At 39.3% G+C, this 16,699-nt stretch overlaps 1 protein-coding gene across 13 annotated transcripts in view; it reads left to right on the forward strand.

Annotated features, from left to right (window-relative positions):
* Sugct (succinylCoA:glutarate-CoA transferase) overlaps positions 1-16,699 on the forward strand; it is an 866,857-nt gene that overhangs the window by 394,684 nt on the left and 455,474 nt on the right. For all 13 annotated transcript variants that reach the window (XM_087591067.1, XM_087591069.1, XM_087591070.1 and 10 more), the window contains 1 exon segment: positions 13,349-13,446. In XM_087591067.1, the coding sequence (XP_087447193.1) occupies positions 13,349-13,446 (98 nt within the window).

Genomic DNA, 16,699 nt, shown 5'->3' on the forward strand with positions numbered 1-16,699 from the left:
GGGACCTGCTGCTGTTGTGCCCTTATCCAAGGGAATCCAGAGGCCGTATACATTTTCTTCTTGGGCCAGGGATGTGGGCAAGGGTGGGCAGTGTTTGTGGTCTCTTCTGCTTTGCAGTCTCCGGAGTGCCCACCTGAGCAGGCGGTGGGGTCTCTCTCCCACGGTGTCTGGGAGCAGAGAGCTGCTGCGGGTCGGGATCCACGGGTGTGGGACTCCCGGTAAACACAGGAGGTGCCCGGTCCTAGAGGAATTCTGCCTCTGTGTGTCCCGAGATCACCAGGCAGTTTTCTTGCAGCAGAAAAGTTGGTCTTACCTGTGGTCCAGAAACTCAAGTTTGCTCGCGGGGTGCTGCCCAAGAGCTCTCCGCGGAGGCAGCAACCAGGAACATGAAATTACTTTTGACACGAAGTTTTGTAGTTTAGTCTCTTCGTAGGTAGTCTATTTTTATACTGAAGAAGTCGACACATTCAGTGTTATCGCTTCCCTTCCCTAGTCTGTGCCATGGTTTCTCACCCTCCCCTCTCTCCTGTCTCCTCCGGGTTTTTTTTTTTCTTAAAAAGTTTCAATTACATTCCAATCACTGCCCTCCCTCTCACAGTCCCTCCCTCTATACCCTCTCCCCTTCTCCTCTGAGAGAGTGAAGCCTCCACCTAGGTATCCACCCACCCCAACACATGGCTCTTCATGGCAAACAGGTTTAGGAATAGCCCCTGCTCCAGTTGTCCTGGACCCACAGAAAGGAGCTTCAAACACACACACACACACACACAAACACACACACACACACACAAACACACACACACACACACACACACACACACCACACAACACAGACACGTTTGTGAGGGGTATCTAGGTCCAGCTCTTTGGTTGGTGGTTCAGGTTCTGAGAACCTCCAAAGGTCCAGGTTAGTTGACTCTGTTGGTCTTCTTGTAGGGTTCCTATCCTCATTGAAGTCCTTAATCCTTTCTTCCAACTCTTCCATAGGAGTCCCCATGCTCCATCCAATCTTTGGCTGTGTGTCCCTGCATTTGCCTGAGTCAGCTGCTGGGTAGAGCCTCTCAAAGACATCCATGTTAGGCTTCTGTCTACAAGCATAACAGAGTATCATTAATAGTGTCAGGGATTGGTGCTTGTCCATGGCATGTGTCTCTGGTAGGCTTAGTTATTGCTCCATCAGTCTCTGTTCCATCCTCTGTCCCTGAATTTTTGTAGGCAGGATAAATTTGTGACCACAGATTTAGTGATTGAGTTGGTATCTCTATTGTTCCATTGGTGTTCCTACCTTCAGAAGTGGCCTCCTCAGGTTCTATATACCCACTGCTATTAGTCTCACCTAAGATTACCTCCATTGATTCATGGGAGGCTCCCTTATCCCAGATCTCTGGCACATACCCCAGATGCCCTTAGCTTCTTTGGATTGTGGAGCGTAACATGTGCGTCCTGTATTTTATAGCTAATATTCATTTATAAGTAAGTATATACCATAGATGTGTTTTTGGGTCTGGGTTATCTAACTCATGATGATATTCTCAATTTCTATCCATTTGCCTACAAATTCATGATGTCTTTGTTTTAATAGCTGAATAGTATTCCATTGTGTAGATGTACCACATTTTCTTTATCCATTCTTCAGTTGAGGGACTTCTAGGTTGTTTTCAGTTTCTGGCTATTATGAATAAGCTGCTATGAACATAATTTAGCAAATGCCCTGTGATATAGTGGGGCATTGTTTGCATATATGGTATTGTTGGGCCTTAAGGTAGAACTATTCCCCATTTTCTGAGAAACCATGGTTTCCAAAGTGGTTGTACAAGTTTGCACTCCTGGCAGTAATGGAGAAGTGTTCCCCTAGTCCACATCCTTGCCGGCATGTGCTATTACTTGAGTTTTTGATCTTAGCTATTTTGATAGGCGTAAAGTGGAACCTCAGAGTCGTTTTGATTTACATTTCCCTGAGGAGTTAAGGACTGAACATTTCAAAAGTGTTTCTCTCCAGTCAATGGATGTTGAGAATTTTGCTTTTCAGTTGGGTTATTTGGGTTGTTGCTGTCTAACTTCTTGAGTTCTTTATAAAATTTTGGACTTAGCTTTCTGTCAGATGGAGGGTTGGTAAAGATCCTTCCACAATCTGTCGGCTGCTCTTTTGTCCTAATGGCAGCTTCCTGTGCCTTACAGAAACTCTGCAGTTTCATGAGGTCCCAATTATCAATTGTTGACCTCAGAGCCCGAGCCATTAGTGTTTTGTTCCAATTGTCACCTGTTCCAATGTATTCAAGGATATTCCCTACTTTCTTTTCTATTAGAATGGCCACTTCACCTTGCTTTTTGGGTCTGTTTGCTTGAAAGGCTTCTTTCCAGCCCTTTACTCTGAGATAATATCTATTTTTATTGCTAAGGTGTGTTACTTGTATGCAGCAGAATTATGGATCCTGCTTTTGCATCTATTCTGTTAGCCTGTGTCTTTTTATTGGTAGAATTGAGTGCATTGGTGTTGACAGATTAATGACAACTGATTGTTACTTTCTGTTATTTTGATGTTGGTGGTGGTGGTGGGGTGTGTGTGTGTGTATGTATGTGTGTGTGTTTCCCTTGTTTTTGCTGGTATGGAATTACTTATTTCCTGTTCTTTCCTGAATTTTGTTATCTTTCTTTGGGTGGAGTTTTCCTTATAGTATTTGATATAGGACTGGATTTGTGGATAGATATTGTTTAAATTTCAATTTGCCTTGAAATATCTTATTTCTTCCATCTATGTTAATTGAGAATTTTCCTGGATTTAGTAACCTGAGCTGGCACTTGTGTTCTCTTAGGGTCTATATGACATGTGCCAAGGATATTCTGGCTTTTGTAGTCTCTGGTGAGAAATCTGGTGTATTTCTGATAGGTCTACCTTTACATGTTACCTGGCTTTTTTTTCCCTCACTGCTTTCAATATTCTTTCATTGCTCTGTAGATTTTGTGTTTTGTTTATTATGTCCCAGGAGAATTTTTTCAGGTCCACTCTAATTGGTTCTCTATATCTTGTATGTTTATAGACATCTCTTTCTTTACGTTAGGAAAGTTTTCTTCTATGATTTTGTTGAAAATATTTTCTGGTCTTTGGACCTGGGATACTTCACCTTCTTTCATTCCTATTATTCTTAGGTTAGGTTTTAAATGGTATCCCAGACTTCCCGGATGTTTTGTATCAATAATTTTTTAGATTTAACATTTTCTTTACAGCTGTATCAACTTATTCTACTGTATTTTCTACACCAAAAATTTTCTCTTCCATTGCCTTGATTCTGATGTTCCTGTTCTTTTCCCTAGGTTTTTCATCTCCAGGAAAACCATCTCTCAGTTTGTGGGAATTTTTTTTTTACTGCTTCTGTTTCTACTTTCAGGTCTTGAGCAGTTTTATTTATTTCCTTCACTTATTTGTATTTTCCTGTAGTTCTTTAAGGGATTTATTTATTACCTCTTTAAAGGCCTCTGTCATCTTTATAAGATTGGATTTAAGATCATTTTCTTGTGATCCAATTGTGTTAAGAAATCTAGAGCTTGCTGTAGTAGGGTAGCTGTGATCTGAAGGTGTCCTATGGCCTGGTTTTTGTTGATTGTGTTTGTTTGAGGGTCTTCAGCCATTTGGATAGCTTTAGTTCTTTGAAGTTCCTGTTGTAGTAGACATTAGGAAAGGAGGGCTGACCTCAGTGATTCTGATGTAGCAGGTCTTTTACAGATGTTCTTAGGTTGTATGGTTCAAGATCAGCAGGTCTGATGAAGAGGGGCTGAGTGGTGGGGGAGAATGAAGAGGTCCAGTGAGAACAGCTGGTTACTGAGGGCAGCTGGAAATGCTTTGGAGGACTCTGTGGACTTGGAAGATAGGTATTGGAATACATGCTTCTGGATCTGCAGGTCTGATCCAGAAGTTCTACTTTTATTATTTTTATTTACATGTAGTTTCTTATAAGTGCACCATGTGTATGAAGATGCCTGAAGATGCTAGAAGAGGGCATCAAATCTCCTTGAATTGGACTTTAAGTGTGGTTGTGAGCCCTTTGATGCTAGTACCAGGAACAAAACCCAGGCCTTTTGCAAGATAGTATTTGTGTATGTGTGTGTGTGTGTGTGTGTGTGTGTGTGTGTGTGTGTGTGTGTGAGGAAATGTTTATTTCAGCTTACAGTTCGCATTATAGTCTATCATCAAAGGAGTTAAGGGTAGAAAGCTTGAGGCAGACAGCTTATTGGCTTGCTCCTTCTGGCCTGTCCAGACAGCTTTTTAATACTACCCAGGACCATATGGCTATGGGTGGCACTGTCCACAGTAAATTGGGATGATGAACATCAATCATTAATGATGAAAATGCACAAGTTACTTTCTTTTTTTATTTACATTTCAAATGTTATCCCCTTTCCTGATTTCTCCTCTGGAAACTACATATCCCGTCCTCTCTCACCCTGCTTCTTTAAGGGTGTCCCCTACTCACCTACCCACTACTTCCTCCTCACCCTGGAATTCCCATACAATGGGGCATCAAGCCTTCCCAGGACCAAGGGCCTACCCTCCCACTGATCTGACAAGGCCATCCTCTGCTACATATGCTGCTGGAACCATGAGTCCCTCCATTTGAACACTTTGGTTGGAGATTTAGTTTCTGGAAGTTCTGTGGGAAGGGGGGTCTAGTTGGTTGATATTGTTTTTCTTCTTATGGGTTACAACACCTTCAGCTCCTTCAGTTCTTTCTCTAACTCCTCGTTTTGGGACCCCATTTTCAATCTCAACTTTCTGTTCTATTAGTTTGAGTGTACCTGGTTTTATGTGGAGGTCCTTGATCCATTTGGACTTGAGCTTTGTACAAGTAGATAAGACTGGATCAATTTACATCCTTCTACTTGCTGACCTCCAATTGAACCAAATGAATTTGCAAATTACTCTTTCTAACTCTGTGAAGACTTGAATTGGAATTTTGATGGGGATTGCATTGAATCTGTAGGTTGCTTTTGGCAAAATGGTCGTTTTTGCTGTATTAATCCTGCCCATCCATGAGCATGGGAGACCTTTACATCTTTTGAGATCCTTAATTTCTTTATTCAGTGACTTGAAGTTCTTGTCATATAGATCTTTAACTTGCTTGGTTAAAGTCAAACCAAGGTATCTTATATTATTTGTGACTATTGTGAAGGCTGTTCTTTCCCTAATTTCTTTTTCAGCCTGTTTATTCTTTGAGTAGAGGAAGATTACTGATTTGTTTGAGTTTATTTTATACCCAGTCACTTTGCTGAAGTTGTTTATCAGGTTTAGTAGTTCTCTGGTGGAACTTTTGGGGTCACTTAAGTATACTATGATATCATCTGCAAATAATGATATTTTGACTTTTTCCTTTCCAATTTGTTTCCCTTTGACGTCCTTTTGTTGTCTGATTGCTCTGACTAGGACTTTGAGTACTATATTGAATAAGTAGGGAGAGAGTGGGTAGCCTTGTCTAGTCCCTGATTTTATTGGGATTGCTTCAAGATTCTCTCCAATGATATTGGCTACTGGTTTGCTCTGTATTGCTTTTACTATGATTAGGTATGGGACTTGAATTCCTGATCTTTCCAAGACTTTTAACATAAAGGAATATTGAATTTTGTCAAATTCAGAGCCTCTCAAGAGACAGCTATTAACGCTCCTGTCAGCATGTACTTCTTGGCATCCCCAATAGTGACGGGGTTTGGTATCTGTATATGGGATGGATCCTCTAGGTGGGGCATTCTCCTGATGGTCTTTCCTTCATTCTCTGCTCCACACTTTGTCTCCATATTTTCTCCTGTGAGTATTTTTGTTCCCCTTTCTAAGAAGGTCTGAAGCATCCATCCTTTTTTCTTCCTTCTTCTTGAGCTTCATAGGGTTTGCGAATTGTATCTTGGGTATTCTGAGCTTTTGGGCTAATATCTGCTATTCAGTAAATGCATACCATGTGTGTTCTCTTGTGACAGGGTTACCTCATTCAGGATGATATTTTCTAGTTCCATCTATTTGCCTAAGAATTTCATGAAGTCATTGTTTTTAATCACTGAATAGTACTCCATTGTGTAAATGTACCACATTTCTTTTGTATCAATTCCTCTGTTGAAAGATATCAGGGTTCTTTCCAGCTTCTGGCTGTTATAGATAAGGCTTCTATGAATTCTTGATGGGCTGGCTCACAAGTGGATTTAGGAGTATTTGACTATTTCTAGTTAAGTCCTCCATGGAGATCAAGGACTAGAATGCATTGGAGAAAAGACAGGTACATTACCATGAGACTGGAGCATGTGAGAGATCATGATTGATGTCCAGTGCATTCATCTGTGTCAGATCGTGTACACAGGAGAGCTAAGAGGTTGATTTGGTCAGGACCTCAAAGCTAGCATGGGGCTTTTAGTGACATGACCAAACTCCATGTTGAGATGTGACTTTTATGAATTTGGAGAGGCTTTGGTAGATTTAACTGATTTAGACAAGCATTTAAACTGATTTCCAAAGCCATAAAACAATCAAGAGGGGATAATTAAAGGCAGAAGAATCATCACTTTAAGGTAAGTGTGGCAAGGTTTGTGTCTAGCAGTGACTTCTAAAGAAAAAAATTGACAGAAAAGCAAATGTTATACCAGTTAGGTTCTAGAAAGTTTTAAGATCTAAGCAACAGTTCACAGAAGACATAAATGGTAAAATAGCCCAGGTCAAAAAGATTAAGTTTGATCAAGAGCTGAAGAATTGGTTTTGAGTATGTTATATGTGGAGATTGTTCACCGAGCCTATACCATTTCAAGTGTGATCAATGGCAAGGCAAGAGACAGTGTGGGTCCAGAGCCTGTCATTGCTGAGAAGCCACTTCTAATTGCCAGCATGATGTGCTAAAATATGACCATGACTCTACCAGCCTGAGGTAGGCTGAGCATCTCAAGCTCTCTCCCCATCCCAAGAACATCAGGGGAGGGGAGATATGCAATAGTCCTGTAGTAGCAGCAACAACACTCTAGGATGAGAAGGCAGCATAGTTTATTAAAAGGACTGCGGGTTATAGACAGCTAGATAGAGTAGTATTTTTCCCCTATGGCAGCTGTATCCAACATTAATCTTTTATGAAACCTCTGTAACAAGTGATGATATCTTTTTGTTTTATATTAGACTTTTTTATTGGAAATTTTTTTCATGCCATATAATCTGGTCACTATCTTCTTTCCCCGAATTCCTCCTAGATCCTCCCTGCCTACCTACCCACCCAACCAACTCTATGTCCTTTCTCTCTTTAGAAAACAAACAGGCAAATCAACCAAAGCAAACCATAATAATAAAAAGAGAAAAAACAACATTAGAAACAATACACACACACACACACACACTCCATAAAACTACAAAATCAAAAACCATACTATACAAGCAAGCAAAAGGCAAGTAAGATAAAACTTCCCCACACAAAGCAATATAAGCCCAAAAAGCTAAAATAAGTACCATTGAGTTCATTTTTTTTTTTTGGTCACTATTGCTAGGCCTACCCGTATGTGTGTTTCATATACTTCATTGGAGAAAACTAATTTTTCCTTTGCAAGCAGATGTAATTGGATATAGCATCTTGGTTAGAGATGATAGTGTGGGTCTACTTCTCCTCTCAGCACTGGTATCCTGTCTGGCTTGAACCTGTGCAGGTTCTGTACATGCTGCCACAGTCTCTGTGGTTCATATGTGCATCAGTCCTGTGGTATCTGGAGGACACAGTTTTCTTGGATTCATCCACCCCCTCTGGCTCTTATAATCTTTCTACCTCCTCTTCAGCACAGTTCCCAGAGTCCTGAGAGAAGGGATTTTATGAAGATGTTCCATTTAAGACTGAGTATTCCAAAATCTCTCACTCTGAAAATTATCTATTTGTGGGTTATACTGAACTTTAAAAAAAACAATAAATTTACTAGTTTTTCCTATAAGCATTGTTTATTTCTCTTCTATTTAATGTTTTCTTTTTATTGAAGATTGATCTTTTTCTTACATAATATATCCTGATTATAGTTCCCCCCAATCCCTCCCAGCTCTTCTCTACCTCCCATTTCATCCCTCTTTCTGTCCCTCATTACAAAACAAACAGGCTCCTTTGGAATAATAATAAAATATGATATAAAAAGCTAAAATAAAAACCAACACATTGGAATTGTATAAAACAAATAACTAGAGAAAAATGAGCCCAAGAGAAGGCACAAGAAACAGAGACCTACTCATTTACACACTCAGGGATCTTATAGAAACACTAAACTAGAGGCCATGATATATAATGCAAGGGACCCATAGGATAAAAAAATGAAGAGTGTATGTGATAAATGTAGGAAGGAAGATCCCTGATACAACATTCTGAGACAAGGAACCTCCAAAGACACCACTGAGTTCAGTTTTTGTTGGTTATCTCGTGCTAAGCATGTAGCCAAGCCTAACAAGTAGTTTGTTTCCCCACGGAGATTCTTTTCTAATGTTTCTTTTATTTATTTGCTTAGTTAGGACCATGAGGCATTTGAAATAGATGACAGTAGACCCTCAGGGATCATATGTTGTTTTAAAATTATAGTGGTGTCTTTTACCCCCACTAGGTCCGGCCCCGCAGTGCCCCAAGTAATCTGATAGATATCTTAGTCTCAGTCAGCAAAGCCTCTCACCCGCTTTGCTCCATCCCATATAACACTGCCAATGGCCTTGCTCTGAGCCTGGAAACAATCTCTGTACCCATCCAGTTTCCAAGACAAGTGGCCACCATGCCAGAAATATACATCTCAATTCCATGGCGGCTTAGTGTCCCAGCTGCTACATACTCTCTTAAACTTAATTTGCCACAAGAAAGAACACACAACACAATAACCTCTGATCCAATTGATAACATATAATTGCCCACCTAAACATACAAAGTCCTGTACACATCCATCCCTTAAGAACATTCATAACAACCTTTAAGGTATAGAGTAGAATCTTAACTTCTGCCTCCATGTTCTCTCAGTCGCTTCTCCTGCCAGTTTCTTCCTGTTCCGGTCTCCTCCTCTTCCTTCAAACTTTTTTCCCACACATCCTTCCTTCTTGTCCGATGACAGGCCTCATTCTATCTTGTACCTGCCTTCACCTATATAACATGCTACAATCACACTATTCTTCTTAAAATGTATATATAATTACAGCCTTTGATTTTTCTGATAGATTTAGAAAAGCATCTATTTGTTTAGGAGCTACGGATTGTTTATATAGTTTATCTGATCTTGATTTAACTTTAGTACCTGGTATTGTCTAGAAAATTGTCCATTTCCCCCAGTTTTTTCCAGTTTTGTTGAATATAGGCTTTTGTAGTAGGATCTGGTGATTTTTTTAATTTCCTCAGATTCTGTAGTTATGTCTCCCTTTTCATTTCTGATTTTGTTAATTTGGATACACTCTCTGTGCACGCTTGTTAGTCTGGCTAAAGGTTTATCTATCTTGTTGATTTTCTCAAAGAACCAGCTCCTGGTTTTGTTGATGCTCTGTATCGTCCTTTTTGCCTCTACATTGCTGATTTCAGCCTTGAGTTTGATTATTTCCTGCCTTCTACTCCTCTTGGGTGTATTTGCTTCTTTTTGTTCTAGAGCTTTTAGGTGTGCTGTCAAGCTGGTGACATATGTTCTCTCCTGTTTCTTTCTGAAGGCACTCAGAGCTATGAGTTTTCCTCTTAGCACAATTTTCATTGTGTCCCATAAGTTTGGGTATGTTGCACTTTCATTTTCATTAATTTCTAAAAAGCCTTTAATTTCTTTCTTTATTTCTTCCTAGACCAAGTTATTGAGTAGAGCATTGTTTAACTTCCATGTATATGTGGTCTTTCTGTGTTTTTTTTTGTTGTTATTGAAGACCAGACTTATTCTGTGTGATCTGATAGGGTGCATGGGATTATTTTAATCTTCCTGTATCTGTTGAGGCCTGCTTTGTGACCGATTATATGGTCAATTTTGGAGAAGGTACCATGAGGTGCGGAGAAGAAGGTATATTATTTTCTTTTAGGATGAAAGGTTCTATAAATGTCTATTAAATCCATTTGGTTCATAACTTCTGTTAGTTTCTCTATGTCTCTTTAATGTCTCTTTCCATGATCTGTCCATTGATGAGAGTGGGGTGTTGAAATCTCCTACTATTATTGTGTGAGGTGCAATGTGTGCTTTGAGCTTTAGTAAGACTTCTTTTATGTACGTAGGTGCCCTTGTATTTGGAGCACAGATATTTAGGATTGAGAGTTCATCTTGGTGAATTTTTCCTTTGATGATATGAAGTGTCCTTCCTTATCTTTTTTGATAACTTCTGGTTGAAAGTGGATTTTATTTGATATTAGAATGGTTCCTCCAGCTTGTTTAATCGGAACCATCTAAACAATCCCATAACTCCTAAAGAAATAGATGCAGTCATTAAAGTCTCCCAACCAAAATGAGTCCAGGACCAGATGGGTTTAGTGTAGAATTCTATCAGACATTCATAGAAGACCTCATACCAACATTATCCAAACTATTCCACAAAATAGAAACAGACAGAGCGCTACTGAATTCCTTCTATGAAGCCACAATTACTCTTTTATTTTTTTTTCGGAGCTGGGGACCGAACCCAGGGCCTTGCGCTTGCTAGGCAAGCACTCTACCACTGAGCTAAATCCCCAACCCCACAATTACTCTTATACCTAAACCACACGAAGACCCAACAAAGAAAGAGAATTTCAGACCAATTTCCTTTATGAATATTGATGCAAAAATACTCAATAAATTCTTGCAAACTGAATCCAAGGACACATCAAAACAGACATCATGATCAAGTAAGCTTCATCCCAGGGATGCAGGGATGATTCAATATATGGAAATCCATCAACTTAATCTACTTTATAAACAAACTTAAAGAAAAAAAACCACATGAGCATCTCATTAGATGCTGAGAAACCATTTGACAAAATTTAACACCCCTTTACAAAAAAGTCCTGGAAAGAACAGGAATTCAAGGCCCATACCTAAACATAGTAAAAGCCATATACAGCAAACCAGTAACCAACATTGAACTAGATGGAGAGAAACTTGAAGCAATCTTACTAAGATCAGGGACTAGACAAGACTGCCCACTCTCTCCCTACTTATTCAATATAGTACTCGATGTCCTAGCCCGATCAATAAGAGAGCAAATGGAGGTCAAAGGGGTACAAATAGGAAAGGAAGAAGTCAAAATATCAGTATTTGGAGATGATATGATAATATACTTAAGTGACCCTAAAAGCTCCACCAGAGAACTCCTAAACCTGATAAACAACTTCAGCAAAGTGGCTGGGTATAAAGTTAACTCAAACAAATCAGTAGCCTTCCTCTAGTGAAAGAATAAACAGGCTGAGAAAGAAATTAGAGAAATGACACTCTTCACAGAGCAATAGTGATAAAAAACTGTGTGGTGTTAGTACAGAGACAGGTACATATCAGTGGAATAGAATTGAAGGCCCCAGTGTAGGGGAATGCCAGGGTAGTGAAGCAGTAGTGGGTAGGTCAGTGGAGGAGCATCGTCATAGAAGATGGGAGGAGGGCAGTGGGAGAGGGGGTTTGTGGAGGGGAAACTTGGAAGGGGGATACCATTTAAATATAAATAAATAAAATAACCAATAAAAATTTTTGAAAAAGAAAAATGAGAGTTTATAGATATATAGCAGACAAGATTGAAGGGGATATTGGAAGGAGGCACAGGTGAGTTTATATATTTAAAATGCATTGTATAGATCTGCACTATTTTCAATGAGTATTAAAAACAAATTGTTGGTGATGATGAGATTAAAAATAATTTATTTACTGTTGTTAGGAATATAAATTCCCTCAAAGCTCCACACATTGGTTCTGCTCATTTTTAATTTCTTACAAAATAGTGAATTTTTGTGTTATTTCATGACTGACTTCTTTTTAAGGTATTTTAGTGGGCATCATTTATTTTAAAAGATAATTCATGATTCATTCCTGTGCTCTTATCAGGAAACTCACTTTAGGGATAATGAGACTGACAAGGGAAATCCGAGAATGGCCAAAGGCACAAAACTAAAACAGAGGCGTCATAACCGAAGCTGAAGTGAGCTTTCAGGGCAGTGGCTGATGTTTAAAAGACAAAAAATATCAAGTAATGAAATGCAGAGGACACATGGGCATCCAAGCTCCTCTTGACCCTGGGTATCTCTACTTCTCTTTCTCCTTTGTGAAATGATGGCAGTAGTATGCTTTATATGCAGCCTGACTTACAAATTTGGCCAGTTCTCTACGGAGGAACGTGCTTATTCTTCAAGACTTACTCTTCAGAAGGAGGTTTGTGACTAAGTCAGGTTTTGAGACCAATACTTGGATCAGGTGCAGTGACTGGGAGGTTTCTAGAGAGAACACTGTATACAGTGTCACTTTTCAAAATCCTGTAGAGTATTACTGCTTTTAGAGAGAGTACATGGCAGATAGGCAAGAGGAATTGCCCTGCTGGAATAGTCTCTTGACCCTGGGGAATCTTCTCTTCCTCTTTCTCTCCTTTGTGAGATGATTAATAGATTGATTGTACTTAAACTATGAGAAATAAGTGAAACGATTAAGTGTTTATATTGAAAGCAAACACATTATTGAAGGAAGTGAAGTAAGGCTTTCTGTAGGGCACCTGGCTTGCCCCCAGCCCATAAATGCTCCTTTTGACTTTCCAACACAACTGCCAAACTGTCTCCACACATTCTTTCAAAATGTCTTGTCCCTTCCAAATCTACTTGGTACTTTCATTATGGTCTAGTTAAAACTATGGACTGTCCATTGGGGTTTGCAAGATAGATTTTCCCTTTAGCAAGAAGCAGCCAAAGAGGAAGTACATGACAGCATTTCTAGTCAGTTGCCTTCAGGGAGACACACTAAAGAAAAATAGTGATACTCCTGCAGAAAGAAGATATTTTAATTTGATGTTGTTTGAACAGCTAGAATTTGGACAAATACATGAGCTTTCCCTTTATGTTAGTACTTCATACAATATCCTGAATAGGACTCTTGGGATAGATAATATACTTTTATTAACAGGTAAAACAATTAAGTCTGTGCCCCTAAGATATATATATATATATATATATATATATATATATATATATATATATATACTGACTGTAGGTTTTATATAAATGAATATAGGCACGCTCATATAACTGAGAAGAGCAATTCACCAATACGATTCCCTCAGGTGTATATTGCTGCTTCTATCTCCTTGTACAGAGATGTGGAGACAAGGAAAGAGGGGGCAGGGAAGATCTTGACTGCTGTTGTAAAGCAGAACCTAAGGGTACAAGAAGAACTTGTGAAGTATACATTATTTTTTACCTTTTAGATCTTGAATTTGCCTGAATTGATTGATGACAGCAAGTATAGAACGAACCACCTTCGGGTACAGAATAGAAAAGAGCTTGTGAAAATCCTATCGGCACGGTAAGCTTCAACCTGATACCTAAAAACCCCCTTTATATCACATTGTAACTCTCTTCCATATCCCTAACTGATCAATGAAAAGACGTCTTAAAATTGTTGTTGTTAAACAACATTTGAAAGCATTTAAATAACTTATGGAATATCAACTGCTAACAATGGTGTAAACAAAGCCGCAGTAAGTTCACTTAGGTTGTTTCTCTGTAGTGTGTAACTGGATTTAGCATATCATAAATTGTTAGCTGCTGCAGTAGTTTTATGTTACCGCCTTTAGCTCCCAAAGGTGACCTTGCTCTTGAGTCCCTAACCAGCTTCTTTTATGCTCTGCTTGCCTTTGCTCCAGGAAGTGGGCTGAGCTCCCAGTCCCCACCTGGCTTTCCTCGAATCCTCTGACAAGACACATACATAGTTTGATCCTTTACAACCTGCCTTCTAGGCACAATTGCTAGGTGCTGCTATCTCCATCCTGGAAAAGCATGCTCTTACCAATTTATTATCTGTCTCTCCACCTGCCCATAACTTCAGGGGCTAGTCCCACCTAGCCCTTGCGAAACAACCCTAGCCACCTGCCTGCAGTAGTGGCCACAGGCCCCAGCTCCCCCTCCCCATTCCAGACCTCACATGGTTGCTGTGTTTTTCTTCCTCTAAAGCGTGGTAGAGACTCCACTCTCCTTCCTTACATCTGCCTTTTCCCCCTTGGACCTGGAAGTACAGTTCGTACCTTCTGTCCAGCAATTGGCCCCTTGCCTTCTTTACTGACAAATCAAGAACCAATTGTGTAACAGGATGTTAGGATCAGAACCGCCCGCTTCAGTTAGCGACGAGCACAACAGGAATTTAATATTATTTAAGTTTTCACTGTGTTGAATGCTCTGTACCTCATTTCATTTAACCTTTGTGATTTTCCTACTGCGTAGGTCCTATTGTTCCTATTGGTACAGATAAGGAAACCAAATATATGGAGGTGAAACTAAGAGTTTATTAGATTTTCTGAGCCCTTGGTGAGAATGAGTTGTTGTGATGGGAAATGCCTTAATAAGTAACAAGTTATAAAAGAGCCTTATTGATTGAGTGTTTGGTTTCTAAATTTCCATTTATGTCAGGCTATACTTTTGGAAGACATATCAAATTTTGAATTTTGTATAAAAGAGTAATAATTTCCACTCTTTCCTATTAGTTTCACTTTGTTTGCTTCTAAACTTCTGTGTGTAGAAATAGGCTCTGTGGGTTTTCTCACTCCAAACGCTCATAGGTGGTGTCATTCAGTGGTAAGATTTGCTTTTGTTGCAATAGTGACTCAGGGTTCTGATCAAGTGCCCATGTGGTTCCATGTAATATGAATTGAAGTCCTTAGAAAGTAAAATCATACTAACAAAACTTTTATTATTTTTGTCTTACATTTTGAGACCTTTCCGTGAAATTTTTGCTATTTCTTTACCCAGGTCTGCCTTTCTACATTTTAAACATGTCTTTATACTGTATCTCTTCCATGTGTCAAATGCTGTTTATGTCAATGGAGGCTGTCTGTGTGTTTGTGAGTGTGTGTTTGTGTGTGTGTGGGGGGAGTGTTAATGCACAGAGTATGGGAATGAGAATTGGGTGCCCCTTTCCTGTTCATTAGTTAAATATAATTCTGATTCTACTGCAAAGCCTCATAGCCCTTAATGATTAACCTTTCTCCACAGGAGAATTACCCATTCATTTCTACTTTTTGCCTCTTTGTCTCTAAAGCATTTTAAATTCATTTAATTCATTGATAGGACTTTTCCTTTCACACCATGGTTACCAGATCTCAAGAATAGGCACTTGTGAGAACCTTATCAAAAGCTCTTTGATAGACTAAATAAATCATGTCCATGCTGTGAGAAGAGTAAGTCCCAAGAAAGATATAAACCCAGGCAGTTGCAAGTATCATCTGATTAAGTCATTAGCACCTGGACATACAAAATTACAGTTTCTTGTGCCCTAAAACTTTGATAAATTCAGTTGTAGAATTGTACTGTGCAATGACTTAGTTTTGAAATAAACATACATACATACACACACACACACACACACACACACACACACACACACACACACACCATAGCATTTAAACATTTTTGAACTCATAGGCTCATTATTTTTCTATTCAGATTCAAGAAAGAATAAGAAAGTATACTGGAAGAAAGAATCTAGTGATAGTCACAGAAAGCAACATTGGGAATTCTTCCCTTAGGGTGCTCTTTTGTTGTTGTTTTGGTTTTTTGCAGGTCCAGTTTGTAGGGTCCCTTCTGTTTGTGTGTTGACTTTTTTGGTGTTACGTTAAGATTTTTAAGATTTTGAATTCTCCCAATACTTTCCCATAATAGAGGGGAGGAGGCAAGATTAGCACGTCTATTCATTCTCACCTACAAGCATCCTCTGTCTCTCTGAAGTCTCACTACCAGTGAATTAATACTATTTAGATGTCAGCTTTCAACAGTCTTTACCAATGCCTTGAGGCTTGTCATTCCCATAGATGATCTACATTATTTTCCAGATTGAGAACATTTACTGGCTTTCCACAAATTACAGGACTAAGTCCAGTTAATTCAGTTTGAAATCTAGGGTCCTTCATAATCTGATGCTATGGAAGTTTCTTGTCTGCAGGAATCTAACTCTTTACAATTGGAGGCCCCGACTCTGGCCACATATGTATTTTAGGTGTTCTGTCTTCTTTCCCAAACTTAGCATGTCCCCAAACAGTTGTAGCTGAATGGGCATTTCTACATTGCTATGAAGCCACACTCTTATATTTCTTCCTAGGTTCTCAAACAGATAATGGTACCTTTACAAGAGAAAGTATCTAGTCTGTAGCTCATATCTAGCCTGTCATCAAACACAAGCAAAATGTGCATTAGTTCTAGGAATGGTATTTCTCAGGGGTCTGCATTGTTCAGTATTCTGATCTTGACCCTAGGGGATTCCTTTCAATCATTTCCAAAATTGCAAAACATTTCTGAATGTTCCATGGAAATAGAGACACATTAGTATGCAGAGACAAGGGAAGGGCAAGGACATTGTTTGCTAGATTCCTGTCAAGTTCAGGACCAATATAGGTGATTCTTTTTTCCCCCCATCTTTATTAACTTGAGTATTTCTTATTTACATTTCAATTGTTATTCCCCTTCCAGGTTTCCAGGCCAACATCCCCCTAATCCTCCCTCCCCTTCTCTGTGGGTGTTCCCCTCCCCATCCTCCCCACATTACCCCCCTCCCCCAACAATCACATACA

The sequence above is a fragment of the Rattus norvegicus genome, chromosome 17 (genome assembly GCF_021556685.1).
Source record: "Rattus norvegicus strain SHRSP/BbbUtx chromosome 17, alternate assembly SHRSP_T2T, whole genome shotgun sequence".
Classification (NCBI taxonomy): Eukaryota; Metazoa; Chordata; class Mammalia; order Rodentia; family Muridae; genus Rattus; species Rattus norvegicus.